Source organism: Sinocyclocheilus grahami, unplaced genomic scaffold (genome assembly GCF_001515645.1).
Source record: "Sinocyclocheilus grahami isolate Dianchi unplaced genomic scaffold, SAMN03320097.WGS_v1.1 scaffold32.1, whole genome shotgun sequence".
Taxonomy (NCBI): Eukaryota; Metazoa; Chordata; class Actinopteri; order Cypriniformes; family Cyprinidae; genus Sinocyclocheilus; species Sinocyclocheilus grahami.
The window spans coordinates 3,540,035-3,561,372 of NW_015505211.1; the positions used below are offsets into that span (position 1 = coordinate 3,540,035).

At 38.0% G+C, this 21,338-nt stretch overlaps 2 protein-coding genes across 4 annotated transcripts in view; both read left to right on the forward strand.

Moving 5' to 3' along the window:
- LOC107577602 (uncharacterized) overlaps positions 1-3,163 on the forward strand; it is a 10,815-nt gene extending 7,652 nt beyond the window's left edge. For 2 of the 3 annotated variants that reach the window (XM_016263667.1, XM_016263661.1), the window contains exons 7-13: positions 45-125; positions 227-329; positions 435-490; positions 581-689; positions 805-889; positions 1,008-1,143; positions 1,504-3,163. In XM_016263667.1, coding sequence (XP_016119153.1) covers positions 45-125; positions 227-329; positions 435-490; positions 581-689; positions 805-889; positions 1,008-1,143; positions 1,504-3,005 — 2,072 coding nt within the window. In that variant the 3' untranslated portion in view covers positions 3,006-3,163. The remainder of the gene's footprint in view (positions 1-44; positions 126-226; positions 330-434; positions 491-580; positions 690-804; positions 890-1,007; positions 1,144-1,503) is intronic. The other variant, XM_016263674.1, reaches the window with a different exon arrangement.
- A 7,943-nt stretch (positions 3,164-11,106) lies between these two features.
- LOC107577624 (ryanodine receptor 1-like) overlaps positions 11,107-21,338 on the forward strand; it is a 48,594-nt gene continuing 38,362 nt past the window's right edge. The window contains exons 1-27 of the mRNA XM_016263683.1: positions 11,107-11,195; positions 11,313-11,387; positions 11,476-11,632; positions 11,736-11,900; positions 12,243-12,364; positions 12,597-12,789; positions 12,938-13,073; positions 13,205-13,300; positions 13,570-13,688; positions 13,782-13,915; positions 14,008-14,249; positions 14,329-14,521; positions 14,634-14,850; positions 14,941-15,045; positions 15,216-15,319; positions 15,396-15,479; positions 16,170-16,329; positions 16,589-16,736; positions 16,856-17,061; positions 17,607-17,781; positions 17,868-18,076; positions 18,453-18,811; positions 18,891-19,020; positions 19,153-19,313; positions 19,455-19,617; positions 20,797-20,883; positions 21,001-21,227. Of these exons, the coding sequence (XP_016119169.1) occupies positions 11,143-11,195; positions 11,313-11,387; positions 11,476-11,632; positions 11,736-11,900; positions 12,243-12,364; positions 12,597-12,789; positions 12,938-13,073; positions 13,205-13,300; positions 13,570-13,688; positions 13,782-13,915; positions 14,008-14,249; positions 14,329-14,521; positions 14,634-14,850; positions 14,941-15,045; positions 15,216-15,319; positions 15,396-15,479; positions 16,170-16,329; positions 16,589-16,736; positions 16,856-17,061; positions 17,607-17,781; positions 17,868-18,076; positions 18,453-18,811; positions 18,891-19,020; positions 19,153-19,313; positions 19,455-19,617; positions 20,797-20,883; positions 21,001-21,227 (4,220 nt within the window). The 5' untranslated portion in view covers positions 11,107-11,142. The remainder of the gene's footprint in view (positions 11,196-11,312; positions 11,388-11,475; positions 11,633-11,735; positions 11,901-12,242; positions 12,365-12,596; positions 12,790-12,937; positions 13,074-13,204; positions 13,301-13,569; positions 13,689-13,781; positions 13,916-14,007; positions 14,250-14,328; positions 14,522-14,633; positions 14,851-14,940; positions 15,046-15,215; positions 15,320-15,395; positions 15,480-16,169; positions 16,330-16,588; positions 16,737-16,855; positions 17,062-17,606; positions 17,782-17,867; positions 18,077-18,452; positions 18,812-18,890; positions 19,021-19,152; positions 19,314-19,454; positions 19,618-20,796; positions 20,884-21,000; positions 21,228-21,338) is intronic.

A 21,338-nucleotide genomic window follows, 5' to 3' on the forward strand; every position in this document is an offset into this window, starting at 1 on the left:
TATATATAAGACTTTTTTCAGTTTTAATCAAAATATTATTTCAGAAATATTCATAGATGCTTTTTCCAAATTGAAGCCATGTCGTACTCCCACTGGACCTCCAATAGTCTTAGATGTCACACCAGGTGAGCCACAAATATTTTTGCATGGGAAGTGCCTTCATATTAATTAGTATCTCTTTATCAAAAAAAAATATATATATATACTTTTTTTTTAATCTCTGCAGTGACTCCTCTCCCAAAAAGCCCCACCCCTCAATCACCAGTTACAGTCAAACGCAAAGCCACTGAGGAATCACTTCCTGAACTTGAAGGATCTGCAAGGAAAAGGTCATTTGTGATTTACCTGATAACTATTAATATTGTCTGGTTGTCAGATGACTTCATACAGTAGACTACTTACAGAAGATGTATTATGTGTTTATTATTGTTCAGGAGGTCTCTGCATGACCTAAGAGAGGACACACCGACAACCATCACCCAGCCACAAGGTCAGTCTGTTTATGTATATATTTACCAGCTCATCAACTGATTGTTGCAGAATATTAACACAACAAAGTTGCTTTGCGAAAATCTGTTAGAATCTGCAAGCAGTCATAGTCCCCTGGAAGAAAAGTGTAGTAAAGAAGATCCCATTCCCACCACTTCCAAGAAGAGAAACCACATTAGAGAACAGCGGAAATCACTTGGGTACTATATCACAATTGCACTCTACACTGTACTAAAATGACCAATCAATTCGGGGATGAATTCTAATTTACAAAGAGTAGCAGTCAGGCTTATTTGTGTGTTTTGGGGTTTTCAGGGCTCCAGCACAAGAAGAAAATGTGCATCAGAGAAAAAGATCTCTCCGATTTTTTGCTGTTTCCAGTGGCAACAACAGTAACCATGTATGTTTTTTTTAACCGATTGACTTCTTTTTTTATTTTGCCTGTGTTTTTAGTAGTTTTTAACTATTATTTTAAGTATTGTTTATTTCATTCTGCTAATCTGGTTTAAATTTTTTAGCTTTCAGTGACATCAACACACAAAGACTCTGAAAACTGTGAAGAACACCAAAAACAGCCTGACTGTAAAAGTGGTTTACCACTTACAAATGCTGATGTAAAGATACCACTTATCCTCATTGATGGACCAGGAGGAGGTTTGGATCAGTCTATATAAATTTATTTGAATGATCGCTTGAATCTACATGAACACATTTCAAATTTGAGAGCTACAGCAGAGTAAAAGATTTTATTGACATCTTAGTACATACTATAAATCTTTTCATGTTCTCTTTTGTGCAAATGATACATTTCTGGAATTTCCTTTTATTTTATTATTTTTTTTTAATTTTCTGAAGTTCTCTTTTTTTTTTTTTTTTTTTTTTTTCAATTTTTTTTCTGCCACAAAAAATATATATATAAAAATATTATATATTTATATGTATGTATATATATATATATATATAAGTTAATTGCAACTTTTTCTCACAATTCTTTTTTTTTTTTTTTTTTTTTTGCAGTTGTTGGGAATGAGGTGGACGATGACCCTGATCTTCTCAACTGCAGTTTTGCAGAAAGCCCTAATGACTGTCTGAACATGGGATTTGAGGTATCTTGCATTCAAAGACAGGACAGTGAGGAACCCTGTGATGATGAATGTTGGACCGTGCTTGAAAATGAGAACTTTGAGCAGTTAGGAGAATGCATGGTAATACAATCTGTCACTCAAAACAAAGGGTCTTCGATAAATGCAAGTACAGAAGTAGAGAATGAGCCAGAGGTGAAGCAGCCTGAAGAGCAGCCACGTAAAGAGTCCAAAAAAGTGAAGAATTGCTCTAAGAACCGATCTCGTCCTCGTAGATCCATAAGCCTACCTGAGGTGACGCTGGAGTCATGTACTGAAGAGATGCCCGAGTTGGAAAAGGAAGTTGGTAGAGCAGAAACTGAGATTGATAACGGGGTCTGGCCAATGTTTGCAAGTCTGACCCTTTCAAATGAGCAGGGAAATGTAACCATGGAGAAGAAGGTGGGTGTCAAAGAAATGCAAGAGGCCAAAGTTAAAACATTAAAGAATTATAAGCAAGATAAGATGGCAGATTCAACTCTTGGTTTCAAAAAGCCCCATCTGCGTTTTTCCGTGGCTGAGCGACTTAGGGGCTTTAGTGCTTTGACCTTGCTTCTTCGGACATCACGGACAGCACCTCAGTTTCGTGAAAAACCACAGGAATCCCTTCAAAGGGGACCCACACGTCTTCGGAGACAAGGTGCTCGACGGTTCGGTCGCTCTATCAGTCACGAGGGAGTGTCAGAGAGACCACCAGAGCAGAGCCCTGTGGGATCTCCTCCAGCAAATCAGGCTTTCATAGGTATACGTGATACTAGCCCTGATTCAGGCGTGGAGTCGGTCGATCATGAGCCAATTACTGATTTTAGTCATCAAGAGGTGTGCAAGATGTCACAAAGTTCCCCTAATGTTCAGCTGACAAATGATGTGGATGTGGATCCAGTTTTGCCAGCAGCAGACAAAACTGAAAATCAGTTTCTCTGCAGGCAAACAGAGCAGGATGACGAGGAACTTGATCTTCTTAAACTATTGGATCAGAAGTGCCACATTGGTGGTCATGAGCAAGATGATCATCAAGATTCAAATGTTCCTGCAGAAGTTCTTACACCTGGTCTTGCATCTCCAATGTTCTTCCAGCAGATGGTGCCGTTGAATCTCTTCAAAGACACAAGCTCAGCCGAAGACTTCAAAACAGATCAAGACTCTCTGAATGAAAGTGACAAGGAAACCCCCTCATGGCTGAATGCCAGTCCTCCATTTGGGTTTCCACCTTTGGCTGCTTTGTCACTTGATGGTGTGATTTCTGAAGATGACTCCAGTAAAAGGGTGCCTTGCGATCTGTCCCCTTCAGCCTTTCAGTTCAGGCGTCCGACCGCAAGGAGGCACTACAGAGACTCTCCCCGCTGGCCCTCGCATGAGGTGCGAATGTCTGCTTGGAACCCGTTGCCACTTTAAAAGTTTAGTTCTTTAATTTTTATTGGTTAAATAAATATCAGTTCCCAATGACTGGGATCTGAAACTGGTTTGTGTAATCATTTAATTATTATTTATGGAACAATGCTTTTATTTGTGTTTTTATGTTTGTGAGCTATCACAAATTTTCTTTGTTCTTAATAAAATCTGTTTTAATAGTTCACTTTTTTCTTGTTGTTTTATAGGAGGTCAGTTTATTAAATTTTTTACGAACATATAAGGATCTGGGACAAATTCTGTTTGCAAGTTTAGCAAACAGTTTTTTGTCTTGTATCATGTTAAGTAGAAAAGGTTTTGGCAATTTGTTTTATTTAAATTTCGAAACAAATACAAGCTCTCGCTTAAGGCTCTATAAACAAAATATTGAGTACTTAAAGTTTTTTCAAACTGAGGTTAAAATGACTTTATTGTCAGTTTAATTGTTTTATTTTTAATATCTCAAGCGCCAATCCAGTTCAGAGAAAGCATTAAAAAGGAAGGTACAATGTTTACTTTAGTCCCTGATATCATAAAAAGATGTTAACAACAATATTCTTTATTATCTAGTAGCAAAACCCAACAGAGTGATAATGTTAGTTTAATGAGGCTGGTGCTCCTCCCCATTGATGTGGAGCAGTGAGAGGAAAGTGGAGCTGAACCACATTCACCAGAGCTTGAGACTCTCAGTACCCCCATACAGACAGGCAGCCTACGATCTGTGGCACGGAGAGAAGTGGGGAAACTGAGGCTGGGATCTGTCCCAGCCAGGAAGAAGGAAAGAGAGGGGACCGAATCTGACTTCTACTGCCGGTACCTGTAGATCTAATGCACCATGGCAGAAGGAGCAGAGGGAGAGGAAGAAATCCAGTTTTTACGAACAGTGAGTAACGCTTGACAACATTTTACATCTGATTAGTTTAAAAAAATACCTAACTATACCTTGTTATATGTGTGATAATGTTTATTTATGCATTAAAAATTTGATTCTTAATGAATGAAAATGACTAAAGTCAGAAATGTATTGTTTGAAAGGTATAGGAATCCTGAACTATATTGTATATTGTCAGTGGTATGTTTGACCATGCATGTTTTGACCGCTCACGCAGTTTTAATGGATGTTTTTGGATGAATGTGGAGTGACACGACCAGGTGTGTGGATTTGCTGGCATTGTTGTCTATTTATACACAGTGCAGTGCAGAGGTTGGATTGTCACTGTTTGAAACAGGACTTTACACTTGGCACTGCGCACAGAAGCATGAAGGCAACATACTGCCAAGACTAAAATATAAATCTAGGCTACAAACTAATTATACAGGGCAAAGATATATGAATCTTGGATATTAGAATGAGGCCCATTACTGCCATAATATACAGTTACACTCTATATTGTCAAGCATCTATGGGGAGAGGAGACCATCCTGTTGTAAATGTCTGGCCTGGCTGTGTTGGGGTTATGTCAACATGAACACCAAGTCATTCTTACCAGAACTAAATCTGTCCTGGATGCATTGAAAGATTTGAGCACAGTATGGAGTTCATCCAATGAGGAGTTCGAGATAACTAGTGTTGTGCTGCTGTTGTTTGTGATGCTGCTGTCTGTGAGCTCTGAGTCTATATACAGAGATGGGATTAGCAGCTTTCTAGGCTTGTCCTAAACCAACACCTGTTTGTTTCAGTCTATTTAAAAAGTCTGTTACATGTCCTCCTACTTTTATGACAAGCCTCTAGAGCTTTTCAGCTCATATTTAGAGTTTTGTTTGATTAACTGGAACATTTCAAGAACACCGTTTAACTGTTAAATTAAGAAACTTACTATCACTAAACTCACTATCAGTCAAAAGTTTGGACACAGGTTTTAGTTGTTTCTCATGATCGGAAAGTCTTCTGAAATTCTTGAAAATAAGTTTGTGGGCAAATATGACTTGTGCTTGTGTGTGATTTTTCTGATGAAAAAGCTATTTTTTTAACTTATTAAAAACAAGTTGGACTTGATAGTGAAAGAAAAGCAGTTAAAAAGTGCCCAGCTTGTGAACGCCTGTAATACTGTCTACAAAACATCTCCGGGAGAGGGATCTGCATCTTGTGAAGTCAGATGAGGAATGGTTTTGAGTGAGCAGAACTCTAGGCAAAATAAAATATAATTGGCAATTGATTTGTGTTGGATGATTCTACTATTATTCTAATTCTAAAGTGTAATCTAATTCTGTGTCACACTTTTGACTGCTAGTGTGTATTTCAGGATTCAGATCATTTTGAATCATTCTTCTTTTAAAGTTTGATTCTGGAGTATTGTTCAACAGGACTCATCCAGCCATTGTCTCTATTAGACTGTGCTACTGATCTTCAGTTTTGACTGGCATAAATGAATAGTCATTTGTTCATGGCTCAGTTTCCAGTCTTGGCAGATTGTTGGTGCTTCTTTCTTGCTCGAGAAAATTTCATGTAGCAGGTGCTATAGCCTGAAATAGAGGGGGAGAGAATGAGGAGGAGGCTTTGAGAGACAAGTAGGGGAGAAAACTGATTGAAAAAGAATTTAATGTTTGTGTTACTGTAATTAGATAGGATAGCTAATGTTTCAAAAAGTGACATGCTAAAATTAATAAATCATTTTAAACAGCTTTTTTCTATATCTTTATACATGTAGTTTTTGTTACCTCGTGTTAATCGACTACACTGAATACTTTGAAAATTTCATTTGACACACAGCAGGTCTATTGCAACTGCAAAAAGTTGATTTAAAAAAATGAAAAATGATGCATTTCTATAGCAATTTATAATATCTAAAAATGTACATGAACATGTTCCTTTATACATGCACATAAATTGTCATAAAATAAATAAAAATTTACAATTATTACAATACTATTACAATTTAAAATAACGGTTGTCTGTTTTAAAATTGCTCCAGTCTTCAGTGTTACATGATCCTCTAGAAATCATTCTAATATGCTGATTTGCTGCTCAAGATGTTGAAAGCAGTCGTGCTGCTTAGTATATCTTTGATGAAGAGAAAGTAACTTTTTACAAAAAATCTTTTGTAACAATGTGAAAGTCTTTACGATCACTTTTGATAAATGTAATGCATCCATGCTGAATTAAAGTATTAATGAAAAAAGGACCCCAAACTTCTGAACTGAAATAGAAAAATAAATAAATACTCTTATTTGCTTGAAAATGCATGTTGCACTTCCACTTTCATACGGTATAAAACTTTTATTCAATGCAAAAATGAATAATTGTTTTATTGTGGTCTCACAATGACTATATTGTCAAGTGCTGGGTCTCAGGTTGCTAGCAGCATGTGTCAGTGTGGACAGGGTTTTTTCACGGCCCACTGGCTTACATTCCATCCCTGGAATATCTCAACAGATGACACACTTACATACATAATACACCATCACACAGGCTAGCCTGTCAAGGACGTGACCTGTCCCATTTTCTTTATAAAGACATGCGTTACATCTTTATTGTAAAATGCTGACAAATTACAGAAATATGCCATATTTGTACAGCACATCATATACTTTGAACTGAGTCAGTGGAGCGATTAGGAAGTTGTCTATCAAATTAAGACTTTTTGAGGTCACCTTGTATGGGAATAGAGTTACAGAGGGCGGTGCTGCACATAAAATTAGTAGCACCACCACAGGCCTTATCACTGCGGTATTAAGATCAAATAAATTGTTGATTTCATATAACCTACCAGATGTTTCTCACAGGGCTTGAATATATTAATGTAAAAATCAAATAGTTTTTAGTCAGGCCTCATCTTGCGTCCTCATGTCGTTTTGGCTGTAACCTGAGCCACATTCAGGATTAGATGCATGCTGCCCTGATCAAGGTTACAAATACCATGCTATTTAGCAGCAACATGTGCTATGGACATGCTGTTACAAAGAAAACATTGACTTGTCTAAACAACCATTTCAGGAAGTGTTTTAATATCTTGCCAGACATCAAATTGGATTTCTATATCTCAATATTAGATAATGCATCAACAAAACAAAATATTGTTTTTATTTATCACAAGGTTGAAAGTTTATCATCAAGTTAAAGACTGAGTTAAAGACTTTTTTGGGGGTCAAGTCAGTGGGCACCAAAATACTTTGGTTACCAACATTTTATCACAATATATTTTAAAGAAAATAAGTCTTAAAGGTTTGAGGGTGAGTAAATCATGACAGAATTTGAATTTTTGGGTGAATGATCCCTTTAACTGTTCTAAAATTTTTAGTCTTATTTAAAACTTGGTATATAACCTTAAGAATGACATCTTGACTTTCTTTTTCTTTGTAGGATGACCAGGTGGTTCTACAGAGCACTGCTACTATCCTGAAGGAGCAGATTAAACTCTGTCTGTCCTGTGAGGGTTTTGGAAATCGCCTGTGTTTTCTAGAAACTACATCCAATGCTCAGGTTTGCTTTAAATTTATGTCATTCTAAATTTCTGAAATACATCTGATGTTTTGGATTCCCACTTTTTGTTTGTTTGTCATTCTAGAATGTTCCTCCTGATCTGGCTACATGCTGCTTTATTTTGGAGCAGTCGTTATCTGTGCGTGCCCTTCAGGAGATGCTGGCTAACACAACTGAGCTTAATGAGGTTAGTTCAGAGCACATACATCAGGAATAAGGTCATAGTCACCTTTAAAGGGATAGTACACCAAAACAATTTTTTTTTTAATGAATTCAAGTTTGAAACAACATGAGGGTTATTCTCCATTAAAGTGCACATATTTATAACCTGAAAAATGTTTTCACATTGTTTTTCTGAACTCAGCATGACCTCCTCTTTTTTTTCTCTTTTGCCCACTGTAGGCAGTCGATTTGGATAAATGGGTAGGTTTCTATTTGTGCCTCAAAATCTTGCTTGAAATTTGTCCACTCTTATTTCTACCTCATGTTATAGCCGCCTTGTCACTAGCTCTGACCGGAATTCATCAGTTTCCAGTGGAGAGTATAGTGTGGGATCTGTGTGGCGTTCCAACCATATGTGTATGCACATTTTTTGGATCCAATTTGAACTTAAGTTGTGTCTATATATTTGAACTTTTGCGGCTAGACCGCATGTGACCGCTGACAGGATGTGATGTGTTCTAATCAAAAGTGTAAGGTGAGAATTACCAATATTTGTGCACAAAACATTATTATTTAAAGGGGTGGTTCACTGTTTTTTTTCTAGGCTTGATTGTGTTTATGGGGTGCAGTCTAACATGTTAATGCTTCGTTTAAAAAAAAAAAAAAACGCATTATTTTTCACATAATTTACCTTTATTCCACACTGCTCTGTCCCTTCTCTGAGAAAAGTGACTGATCTGTTCCTGTTTTTAAGAAGCCCCGCCCTCAGAAACAGGCGATGGGCTCTGATTGGTTAGCTAGCCCAGTGTGTTGTGATTGGCTAAACCGCCTCTAGTGCATGTCTAATAGATATGCTGTTATTTGTAAATGCTACTGCTTATGTTAGCTTTTAATATACGGTTTTATCCTGATTAAAGCTTTAATACAGTATGGCAACTGTACGCGCGTCCATGTCTTCTCATAGCTATGTGAAAATAAGTGTGTAATTGTAAAGAGAGAGAGAGATGCAGAGCGTGTGTAGAGCAGGGGAACGCGAGGAACAGTATTAAGAACCGCTGCTTTAGAACATTGATTTTGAAACTTGTGAATCCATTAGAATCGTTAGAAGACAGAATCGCGATTCATTTATGAATAGAGTTTTACGTGCACCTCTAGTTTTCTCTTCTCTAAAGCAGTGCAGCATGGCCTCGCCCCCTTTGCTGCCCTTTCCCGAGGGCGGGGTTTATCTGGGTTTGTGATGTCACGAACCCGGGAAGTAACTCATTGTAGTCCTTACCAGCCGTTTTTGTAGGCATTAAACCGCCAGAATTTTAAAAGACGATATCTCCGTTTGCATTGAACGTTCAGATTCGTATCTTTGCAGATATTGTTTATGCTCAGACAGCAACATTACACACTAACTAACGTTAAAAAGTGAAATCGCAATCAACCACCCCTTTAAACAATATATTTGTAAAATGTGTGGTTAAGGATATACCTGAATATACAGTGGGTACGGAAAGTATTCAGACCCCCTTACATTTTTCACTCTGTTATATTGCAGCCATTTGCTAAAATCATTTATTATTTAATCATTTAATCACAATGACCTTAAGCACACAGCTAAAATAATGAAGGAGTGGCTTCACAACAACTCTGTGACTGTTCTTGAATGGCCCAGCCAGAGGCCTGACTTAAACCCAATTGAACTTCTCTGGAGAGACCTAAAAATGGCTGTCCACGAACGTTTACCATCCAACCTGACAGACCTGGAGAGGATCTGCAAGGAGGAATGGCAGAGGGTCCCCAAATCCAGGTGTGAAAAACTTGTTGCATCTTTCCCAAAAAGACTCATGGCTGTATTAGATCAAAAGGGTGCTTCTACTAAATACTGAGCAAAGGGTCTGAATACTTAGGACCATGTTATATTTCAGTTTTTCTTTTTTAATAAATCTGCAAAAATGTCAACAATTCTGTGTTTTTCTGTCAATATGGGGTGCTGTGTGTACATTAATGAGGAAAAAAAAATAACTTAAATGATTCTAGCAAATGGCTGCAATATAACAAAGAGTGAAAAATTTAAGGGGGTCTGAATACTTTCCGTACCCACTGTATGTCTGAAATAATTATTACATAATTATTTAGCTCTACTATGCGCTAAATTTAGCTCTAAAACCTACTATGCTTTTCTTTGAAACTGATTGGTGGTTATTAGTTTTGTATAGATATATTCATACATTTATTATTCATTCATTTTACAGTTTTCCGTACCAATAAGCAGAGGTTAACGACTGCTTCATGACCGATTTGAAAATTGTTTGAAGTGCGACTGCCACAAAGGGGGAATGTGACAATTGTGTGTGAATATCAGAAACAGTGGAAAGGCAGGTTATAACTAAGTCCACCATGATGCTAAACATTGTAAAAGTGTCCTCGTCTTTACTCACCTTACACAATTTTGTGTTAATCTTTTGTTTATTACTGTGTCAAAAAACTTGTCTTTTTGGAGTTTGAAATGTCACAACAGAAGAGGGATATAGATACCTATGCATCTCTTGAATTGTGTATAGTCATGTTTTTCCACCTTCTTCCTAGTCTTCACAAGGAGGAGGCCACCGCACGTTGTTGTATGGCCACGCCATCCTGCTTAGACACACTCACTCTGGCATGGTGGGTCAAATCTCAGTACACACATACAGGCCATCGCTAGAGTATTTTGAGAGAAAATTTACTACAGTGAAAATCATTTAACTTTTCCGTTTTTATTGATTGACATCTCTTTGCATTTATCACGCCACGTAAACATAAAACCATGTCTGCATTTGTGATTGGAGAAATTACAAACAACAAGGCTACTCTACACTGCTCAACACTCGCGTTTGAATCATCTGTGGCAAATTCTTTAAATATGAAAACGTACTTACAGGCTGAGAGTCAGAACAGCCTGCATTGTAGTCTAATCTCCCAGGATCAGGAAACGAAACACACTGTGTCTCCACAACATGGCGGCTGCGGTGGCAGCAACAATAAAGTTACGACTTCTTTCTTTGTGTGATCATTTGGGCGGCGTAATGCAAATCGTCCCACATCGTGACATAGACATGTGGGTGCGTGTTTAAACGAGGCGTTTTAGGAGGGCGTGGACAAGTCTTAATTTTATAAAGAATATCTCTTTGGGTTTGAGACTTTAGTCTTTGCAACTTTAGGGATCTTATCTATTCACGAACAGCTTGTAACACTCCAAAGAGAAAGGAAAACTTGAAATCGCATCATATGACCCCTTTAATAAAATTGATAAAAACAAGAAATGTATCTAATGTAATATTTCACTTTAAAATAAAAAAAATCAATATTTAAAAAAATAATAATTTTATTTTACATTACAACTGTAAAATTACAATACTAATAATGATGGCCATCTAAATGTATGCAAATGCATTATGTGACTAATATTAAAATGCATTGTGGAGATCACCAATTTTTTCATTGTCTTTACAACAAACCTAATGCATTATTTTGTGATGTTTCCTTGGTTCAGGATATCTGACTGGAGGGCATGTTCTGCGTCTTTTCCACGGGCACATGGATGAATGTTTGACAATTCCTGCTGCTGACCAGGGCGATGACCAGAGACGGTGAGATATAAAGCCAAATTTTATTGTAATGTAAGCAATTTAATGTAATTGAATTCAATGTAAGCATGCACAATCTACACTACAGTTAATCTTTTCTTGTTTTGCATAATCTTTCAGAAATGCACACTATGAAGGTGGACCTGTGTGCAGCCATGCCAGATCTCTGTGGAGGCTGGAGCCTCTTCGAATTGGGTTGGTGCTATTTGTATACAGCAGAGCCTTACCAAGCAGAAAATATGTTTTTCTCCCTTTGAGCAGATATTCAACCTCCTGTACACAGGTGGAGTGGTAGCCACATGAAGTGGGGTCAGTCCTTCAGGGTGCGTCACATCACCACAGGCAGGTATCTGTGTCTGGATGAAGAGAAAGGACTCCTGCTTGTGGATGCGGAAAAAGCGAATACGAAGAACTCTGCTTTCTGCTTTCGTGCTTCAAAGGTCTGTATACTGCGCTCAGTATTATAACCTACTCTCTGGGAGGTTGCTTTTTTGGAAATGTTTTCTAACAATCTTTGACATCAAATGTCATGTGACTGAGTAGGAGAAGACGGAGGTGGCTCAGAAACGTGATGTGGAGGGAATGGGGATCCCAGAGATCAAGTATGGAGAGTCCATGTGCTTTGTGCAACATGTCTCTACCAGCCTGTGGCTCACATATGCTTCGGTGGACGCCAAGTCTGCTCGGCTGGGGCCACTGAAAAGGAAGGTAGGAGTATTAATCTCATGTAAACTACTGTTCAAAAGTTTGAGGTCAGTATGATTTTTGTTTTTTTGTTTGAAAGAAATTGATCATTTGCTTGCTATAAATTCAGCTTTGCCATCATAGGAATAAAAACAGTTATTTTACATTCTAATAATATTTCACAATATTACGGTTTTACTGTATCAAAAAATGTGCAGTCTTTGTGATCGTAAGAGACTTCTTCCAAAAAAGAAATCTTACTGACTCCAGACATTTGAACAGTAGTGTAAATTCAATCTAGTCAGGCCCAAAACTGCACAATTCACAGATTTCACCAGTGCTAATATGCATGTTTCTTTTTCTTAGGCTATACTGCATCTGGAGGGTCACATGGATGATGCTCTGACTGTGGCGCGTTCTCAGACAGCAGAATCCCAGGCTGCTAGAATGATCTATAGCACAACAGGACTCTTCACTCAGTTCATTAAGTATGAAAAAAATCCAGTCTTAAACCTGCCTATGGTGGCTTAAGCTGGTCTTCGAGGATGAAAGTGACAAAAAAGTGCCCAAAAGCCATCAAAACTGACCAGCTAGCCATACTTTGAGATCAGATAGATCAGCTTAGCATCATTAACACTAATTTAATTTTTAAAAATGTTGTTTTTATCAAGGGTAAATATCAGGGTAAAATAAATATTGATTTGTTTTTTTGTCTGACAGGGGTCTGGACTCTCTGAGAGGGAAGAGTAAATCTCCAGGCCCATCGTCCCCGTCTCTGCCTCTAGATGCTGTGGTTCTTTCCTTGCAGGATCTCATCTTCTATTTCCGCCCTCCAGAGGAGGAGCTGGAACATGAGGAGAAGCAGACCAAACTGCGCTCCTTAAGGAACCGTCAGAATCTATTCCAAGAGGAGGTTAGACATGCTGGAAAATATATAAACAAATACAAATAAATATGTCAAATTTCATTTATACTAATTCATATATTGTTTTTACATTTACATTTCGTATAACATTTAAAAACATACACACATAATTACCAAGGTCTGCTTTGTTGCATAGGGCATGATCAGTCTCGTATTAGACTGTGTTGATCGACTGAATGTCTACAACACTTCGGCCCACTTCTCTGAATTTGCTGGGGAGGAAGCAGCTGAGTACTGGAAAGAGATAGTCAACTTATTTTATGAGCTGCTGGGTATGGCTGTGTTTACTTATGACTAGCATGTAATACATGTAATACTTACCCACACTGATGCACTTAATGATTTACTGTTTTCAGTGTTTTTGGAAAAATGTAAAACCCTTGCATTTTTTTTTCACCCACAGCATCTCTGATCAGAGGAAACAGGGCGAATTGTGCTTTGTTTTGTGATAATCTTGACTGGTTGGTCAGCAAACTGGACCGTTTAGAGGCATCCTCAGGTAGGAAGCCATAATTTATTTAAAACTCCAAATAGAGGCCTTTGAGATTTATTTATGAATCTTGAATCCATGATGCATTTTTTAAGATTCTTTTAGGATTTTAGAAAGTTCATCAACATAAATTTGAAATAGAACTCTTTTGTGACATTATAAATGTCTTTACTGTCACACTCGATCAATTTAATGTGTCCTTGCTGAGTGAAAGGATTTTTCTTAAAAATAAAAAATCTTCTAAACGGTAGTGTATACTTGTTTATTTTAAATGGCAGGCATTCTGGAGGTGCTGTATTGTATCCTTATTGAAAGCCCTGAGGTGCTTAACATCATCCAGGAAAACCACATCAAATCTATCATTGCGCTTTTGGACAAACATGGACGCAATCACAAGGTTGATATCTTTTCATAAGCAAGATTGAAACTTTTCTGGACTGCGTCTTTAATCGTATCTGAACACGTGCTCTGTTGTGGCTTTTCATTGTAGGTTCTAGATGTCCTCTGCTCTTTATGCGTATGTAACGGTGTTGCCGTGAGGTCCAATCAGAATCTGATCACTGAGAATCTGCTTCCGGGGCGTGATCTCCTCCTGCAGACCAACATCATCAATTATGTCACCAGGTCTGACTCAGTACAACCCAAATTATATATCATAAAAGAGATCTGTAGATTAGTTTGTTTGGCATATGGAGCTCATGTTTGATGTTTTGCAGTATGAGACCCAACATTTTTCTGGGTACATGTGAAGGCTCTACACAATATAATAAGTGGTACTACGAGTTAATCGTAGACCATGTGGAGCCATTCCTGACCGCTCAGGCTTGTCACCTTCGTGTTGGCTGGGCTATGACCGAGGGTTACAGCCCCTACCCCGGAGGAGGAGAGGGATGGGGAAGCAATGGAGTTGGAGATGATCTTTACTCGTATGGCTTTGATGGACTACATCTGTGGACAGGTGAGGATTACCTTCCTCCGTCTGTTCCAGCGCATATCCCACTGAGCTCATCTATATAACATTATGCTCTCAACATCAGGTCGAGTACCACGTCAGGTGTCATCATCCAATCCACACATTCTCGCGGCTGGAGATGTGGTGAGCTGCTGTTTGGATCTGAGCATCCCTAGCATCTCCTTCCGGATCAATGGACATCCCGTTCAAGGCATGTTCGAGAATTTCAACCTGGATGGTCTCTTTTTCCCTGCGGTCAGCTTCTCAGCTGGGATCAAGTAAGAGCCAAGCTTTTAATTTCAACGAATGTTAATATTCCCTCCTGGAGCCGGATTGGACCTGACCTAAATAGGACAAATTCAAAAATGCGTTCCAATTTTTTGCCATCAGAGTTCGGTTTCTCCTTGGTGGGCGGCATGGAGACTTCAAATTCCTTCCTCCTCCTGGTTATGCCCCATGCTATGAGGCAGTTCTGCCCAAAGATAGACTGCGTATTGAGCCCATTAAAGAGTATAAGCATGACTTCAATGGGGTCCGGAACCTTTTGGGACCGACCCAGTCTCTTTCCCACACTGCCTTCACTCCTTGCCCAGTGGACACTGTGCAGGTGAGATTTCATAAAATGTAGTTAAAGGAATTTATTAATAAATTTATGACCTCTGCTGTATTGATTTTGCCATCTACATTATTTCTGCAGATTGTGCTTCCTCCTCATCTAGAGCGGATTAGAGAGAAACTGGCTGAGAACAGCCATGAGCTGTGGGCCGTCACTCGAATTGAGCAGGGCTGGACCTATGGACCGGTCAGTCTATGAAAACATAAAATAAAAATATAATTGAAGGAGATAATGACTATTTTAAAATACTATGTGCACAATTAAAATATTTAATATATAAATTGTGACTTTTTGTTGATTTTTCTCTGTATCAATTCATACTCGATACTGTCGGTCTGCTGTCCCCACCTTTTCAGTTTCGTGATGACAACAAGAAGCTGCATCCTTGTCTAGTAGTTTTTCAGAGCCTCCCAGAGCCCGAGAAGAACTACAACTTGGCAATGTCTGGAGAGACACTGAAGTGAGTGAAATACTGAGCTTTTACATGTTTGTTTCTGTGTGCTTAATTAACCCATTTCTCTGTATTGTCTCAATAGGACTCTTCTGGCTTTAGGATGTCATGTAGGTATGGGTGATGAAAAAGCAGAGGAGAACTTAAAGAGGATCAAACTTCCTAAAACGTCAGTATTACAGAATATTCTGATAGCTGCTAATAAGTCTTAATTGCTTAAACAGTGTTTGTTTACACTACCGTTCAAAAGTTTTAGGGACAGTAAGAAGGTTTTTTTTTTTTTTCTTTTTAAAGAAATTAATACTTTTCAGCAACCAGCAAGATGCATTTAATTGATCAAAATGACAGGAAAGACTTTTACATTGTTACAAAAAAATTCTGATTCAATTAAATGCTTTTCTTTTGTTTATTTATCAAAGGCTCCTGAAAAATGTATCATGATTTCCACAAAAATATTAAACAGTAAAGCTGTTTTTAACATTGATAATAATAAGAAATGTTTTTGAGCACCAAATCAGCATATTAGAATGATTTCTAAAGGATCATGTGACACTAAAGACACCTACTGAAAATTCAGCTTTGCCATCACAGGAAAAAAATTATTAACATTTATTTAAATAATTATAAATTATTAAATTTTTTTATTTAAAAGTGTGAAAATTTAAAATTGTAAAGTTTCACAATTTTATTGTTTATACTGTATTTTTGATCATTAAAAAATCTGTTTTGCGAGCATAAGATACTTAATGACCTCAAACTTTTGAACAGTAGTGTAAGTAACCAAATACATAATTCAGTGACAAAAACAAAAGCAAAATAATGTTGTCTGAACTTAAATTAGTTTCTGCTTATTTCTTAGGTATATGCAAAGTAATGGATACAAACCTGCTCCTCTGGAACTCAACCATGTGAAACTGACACCGAATCAGAACACACTTGTGGAAAGGCTAGCTGAAAATGGACACAACGTCTGGGCTCGAGACCGTGTTCGTCAAGGCTGGACTTACAGCATTATTCAGGTAGGGATGCACACTTTTTTCAGGAGCAAAAAAATATAAACAACAACAATAAATTACAAAAATAGGGAAATGCAAAAATGTATCCAGAGCACGGCTTATCCTTTACAAGTCATTTTGACACACAGTTTTAATTTAGATTGAAAATATTAAGATATGCAATATTAATAATAATAACTAGAAGATTCGATGAGATTAGCATTTTAATACCTGATCGTTCTTTAGGGTTTGCTTCATTTGCTTCTGATTTTACTTGTTTTAGGACATTGTGAACAAGCGCAACCCCCGTCTTGTGCCATACAATCTACTGGATGAAAAGACGAAAAAGACCAATCGTGACAGTGTATGTGCCGCTGTACGGACTTTGATTGGCTATGGCTACAATATTGAGCCACCTGACCAGGAGAGCAGTGAGTCTGTCCATCTAATCACTCACTAAATCAAACTCCTCAAAGGGAACTTAGTCATACAATGCATTTTGTATTTGTAATATTTCACTCATCAAAGCCTCTGTGACCATTTATTCTAGGTGGACATGGGGCTGGCAGTGGTCGGAGTGATAAGATCCGTGTGTTCAGGGCAGAGAAATCCTATGCCGTAACCCAGGGGAAATGGTACTTTGAGTTTGAGGCGGTAACAGTGGGAGAGATGAGAGTTGGGTGGGCAAGACCAAGCGCCCATGCAGACAGAGAGCTGGGATCAGATGACCTGGCCTATGTCTTCAATGGATTCAAGGTACTTCAGTTTCATTAGCATTGTTAGGGGCTTCTTTGTTTTAAGAACCTCCTACAATCGTTCATTGCACCAATATGCTTACATTAGATATTAAAAAGAACCTTGACAAGTATTAGTTTTGATTAGGATATCAACACCAAAGAAAGGATCATCATAATACTGTCATTCACTCTTATGGTCACCAAGGCTGTATTTATTTGATCAAAAATACAGTGAAAACAGTAATATTGTTTCATTACTCCAGTCTTTAGTGTTACATTATACTTCAGAAATCATTCTAATATGCTAATTTGGTGCTCAAGAAACATTTCTTATTATTATCAATGTTGAAAACAGTTGTGCTGTGTAATATTTTTGTTTTCAGGATCCTTAAATTAATAGAAAGTTCAAAAGAACAGCATTTATTTGAAATAGAAATAGTTTGTTACATTGTAACGTTTACTATAACTTTTGATCAATTTAATGCAGAGTAAAATATAAATATCTTTAAAAAAAAGATACTTAATAGTACTGTATGATATAATATAACTGATTTTTAACCATAGGCTCAGCGTTGGCACATCGGGAATGAGCCGTTTGGCCGGCAGTGGCAGTCTGGGGATGTAGTGGGCTGCATGATCGACCTGACGGAGCAGAACATCATGTTTACTCTAAATGGAGAAATGCTCATCAGTGACTCTGGATCTGAGATGGCCTTCAAAGACATTGAGATTGGAGAAGGTGAGAGTCACAAAGGAAAATAAGAGTCACAAAACATGACATTAGTTGCTGCTGTTATATTTAATAATGTCTGTTCTCCTGACCAGGCTTCATCCCTGTATGCAGTCTGGGGCTGTCCCAGGTGGGTCGTATCAACCTTGGGCAGAATGTGAGCAGCCTGCGTTACTTCACAATCTGTGGCCTGCAAGAAGGTTTCGAGCCTTTCGCCATCAACATGAAGAGAGATATTACCATGTGGTTTAGCAAGAGCTTGCCACAGTTTGTGCCTGTGCCAACAGACCACATTCATATTGAGGTAAAAACACACTGAAAATACCTTATTAATTCATGTGAATCTGCACAGCTCAGCTGCAGGTCTTTCTTCATTTTCTCAAGCCAGTGATATTAATGTTAAGGAAAACTAAAATTATTAAAAATCATTTTCATTCATTAAAACAAACCTAAAATAAAATAAAATATAAATATTAGATTAATTTTAATTGCACTGAGTAAATGCAGTTGGATAAAACAAAAGCTATGTCCGTCTTCATTTCAGGCTGCAAAGAACAAAATGTGATTATTTTAAAGGGGGGTGATTCTTTTCTATACCCACTGTATATACTATAATAGTATAAAAATAATGCTAAAATAACATGGTCTCAGACCCCTTTCTCCTTTAATTGCTTCAATAGGTGTCCCTTGTGGATGGAACAGTAGATAGCGCCCCCTGTCTGAAACTGACTCACAGGACATTTGGGTCTCAGAATGCCAACACAGACCTTTTGTTCTTTAGACTTAGCATGTCAATAGAATTCCACGAAACCTTCAAGGTGCCAGTGGGAGCTTCTCCCCTCACCCGAACCCTCACTATCCCTGAGGATGAGGCTCTTGAGGTGGACCCCGAATCTGAATTTGAGCTCCTGAAGAAGTCAGCCACTCGCAAGGAGCAAGATGAGAAAGAAAAAGAGCCATCCGTCCCGAAAGAGCTTCCTGGCAACAAAGAGGGCGAGAATGAGAAGGACATCACCACAGAGAAGAGCAAAAAGAAAGGGTGAGAAAAGATACAGTAGATGAGAGATCTGTAATTCTCTCGTTTGATTCTGAAATGACAAAATATCTGTGATTTTCAGCTTTTTTTCCAAAGCGAAGAAAGCAGCGTTTATAGCCCCACCACCGGTGGTTCCAACAGTGCCTCGTCTGATGGAGGATGTTGTCCCAGATGATCGAGATGATGCAGATATTATCTCAAACACAACGACTGTATGGATGAAATTTTAGAATCTTTTCCTTACTAAATATCTTTGTATTATTTGCTTAATTTCATCTAAATAATACTTTGATCCAAGACAATGTTGTCATGTGTAACAAAGGCCCTTCTTTTCATTCCACCAGTATTATTATTCAGTTCGGGTGTTTGCCGGACAGGAGCCCAGTGGAGTATGGGTAGGGTGGGTCACTCCTGACTACCACCAGTATGACCCACACTTTGATCTTGGTAAAGTCAGAAATGTAACTGTTACGGTTGGGGACGATAAAGGCAACATTCATGACAGGTAAGACCATTCATGCTGCTACATACTTCAGTACATTTTTCACCAGAACAGGCATGCATGAGTAAGGACCCAGGCTTAACTTAAACCATTTGATATCACTTTTCTCAGAACATCTCAGTGTCTTTCCTCTGCTTTCCTCAGTGTAAAACGCAGCAACTGCTACATGGTGTGGGGAGGAGAGTTTAGCAGCTCACAGCAAACACGCATCAGCCAAGAGGACTTTGTGATTGGTTGCTTGGTGGACCTGGACACAGGACTAATGACCTTTACAGCCAACGGGAAAGAGATCAATGCCTTTTACCAGGTGAGATAAAGTGGTCAAAGTAAATTAGCTTTCACTTGATTCCTGTAACTGACAACTACGTAAGGAACTACTGTAGGTACATTTTCAGGCTAAGATGTCGAAAGAACTAGATTTTTATATTTTCAGGGCGAATGTGAGCATCCCTATGCCCTACTCCCTTCGAAGGGCAGAGCCCTTGAAGTGTGTTCTTTGAAGGGTGGTAGGGCATTACTGTCTCGTATAAGCGTTTGGAACTCCCTTGGCGAAGGGAATGACTGACCAAATGTTACCTTGACAACGCTGCGTGTGCGTGCAGCATTCAGTTGTTGCAAATAAATATTCTTATTATTATTTTATTCAAATATTGTCTAATTGTGTCTTATTTACTATTAAACGTTTTCAAACTAAACTTGCTTACACTACCGTCTTAAATCATATTTCTATCACTGACGAAAAGTATGTTGTCTTACATTAAAATAGCCTAATTAGCCTATTCTATTTATGTTTGTATGTGAACTCAAAATCAACCCCAACTTTGCTTTAAAAAGCATCGCAAGATCTCCTAACCGAAGATCACATGATCACAAATGGAAATCACTTCCGTGAAGTGACCATCGCATGTTCCCTTCGCTAACGGATTTCTGGAAGGGCCCTTCGTGAAGGGATTCGTTTGTTCACTTTCGTTTGGAACGTCCCTATAAATGGCATCCCCTTCCAGAAGTGCCCTTCAAGGGCAAAAAAAAGCCATTTGGAATTCGCCCTCTGGTTTGAAAATGTGAGTGGAAAATATCATTGTTGTGCTATGAGTGGTTGCCAGGGTGTTGCCATGACTACATGGTTGCAGTAGTGTTCCAAGCGGAATCTAATCTAATATAATAAATATAATATACATTTTTTATTTATATTTATTTAACACATTTATCAAAAGTACATAAACTTTAAATAAAGTAATGATCAAAAATGTATTCTGTTAAGGCCATTTTTTTTAATGGTTGTATTGAATTCTGTTTGTTTTTAAATTATTACATATTAATATTATATATTTTATGTAGAAAACTCATTGATGCCAATATTGACGTGCTGTGACAAGGGCCAACATTTTTGACATGTTTAATTTCCTGAAAGAAATTTAAAATGCTTAAAAGCACCATAATTTTATGTCCATTTAATGTGACATTAAGCTATTTCTTTCTGTTTCAGGTGGAACCCAATACTAAGCTCTTCCCTGCTGTCTTTTGTTTGCCATCAAGCCAGAACATGTTACAGGTGGAACTCGGCAAACTAAAGGTCACTATCTCGTGATAAAGATGTCATTTTGATTGTACAAACATTCTAAAGTAATTTCTGTTACTTTAATGTAAATTGTTCTTCATTTATATTACACTTTTTCTTCTCTATATTCAGAACATCATGCCCATCTCTGCGGCCATGTTCCGTAGCGACCATAAGAACCCGGTACCTCAGTGTCCTCCTAGGTTGGATGTCCAGATGTTGACACCTGTCATATGGAGCCGAATGCCTAATCAGTTTTTGACCCCTCAAACTGGCCGTGTGAGTGAGAGGCAGGGCTGGAAGGTGCAGTGTATGGAGCCTCTTATTATGATGGCGCTGCACATTCCAGAAGAAAACAGGTATTCCATTAATATGAAAATATAACCTGGTTATTTCATTAGAAAATAGAAAAAAAAATTCCTTGATCCTTTGAAATCAAAGAATTCGGTGTTATGAAAAATGTCACTTTC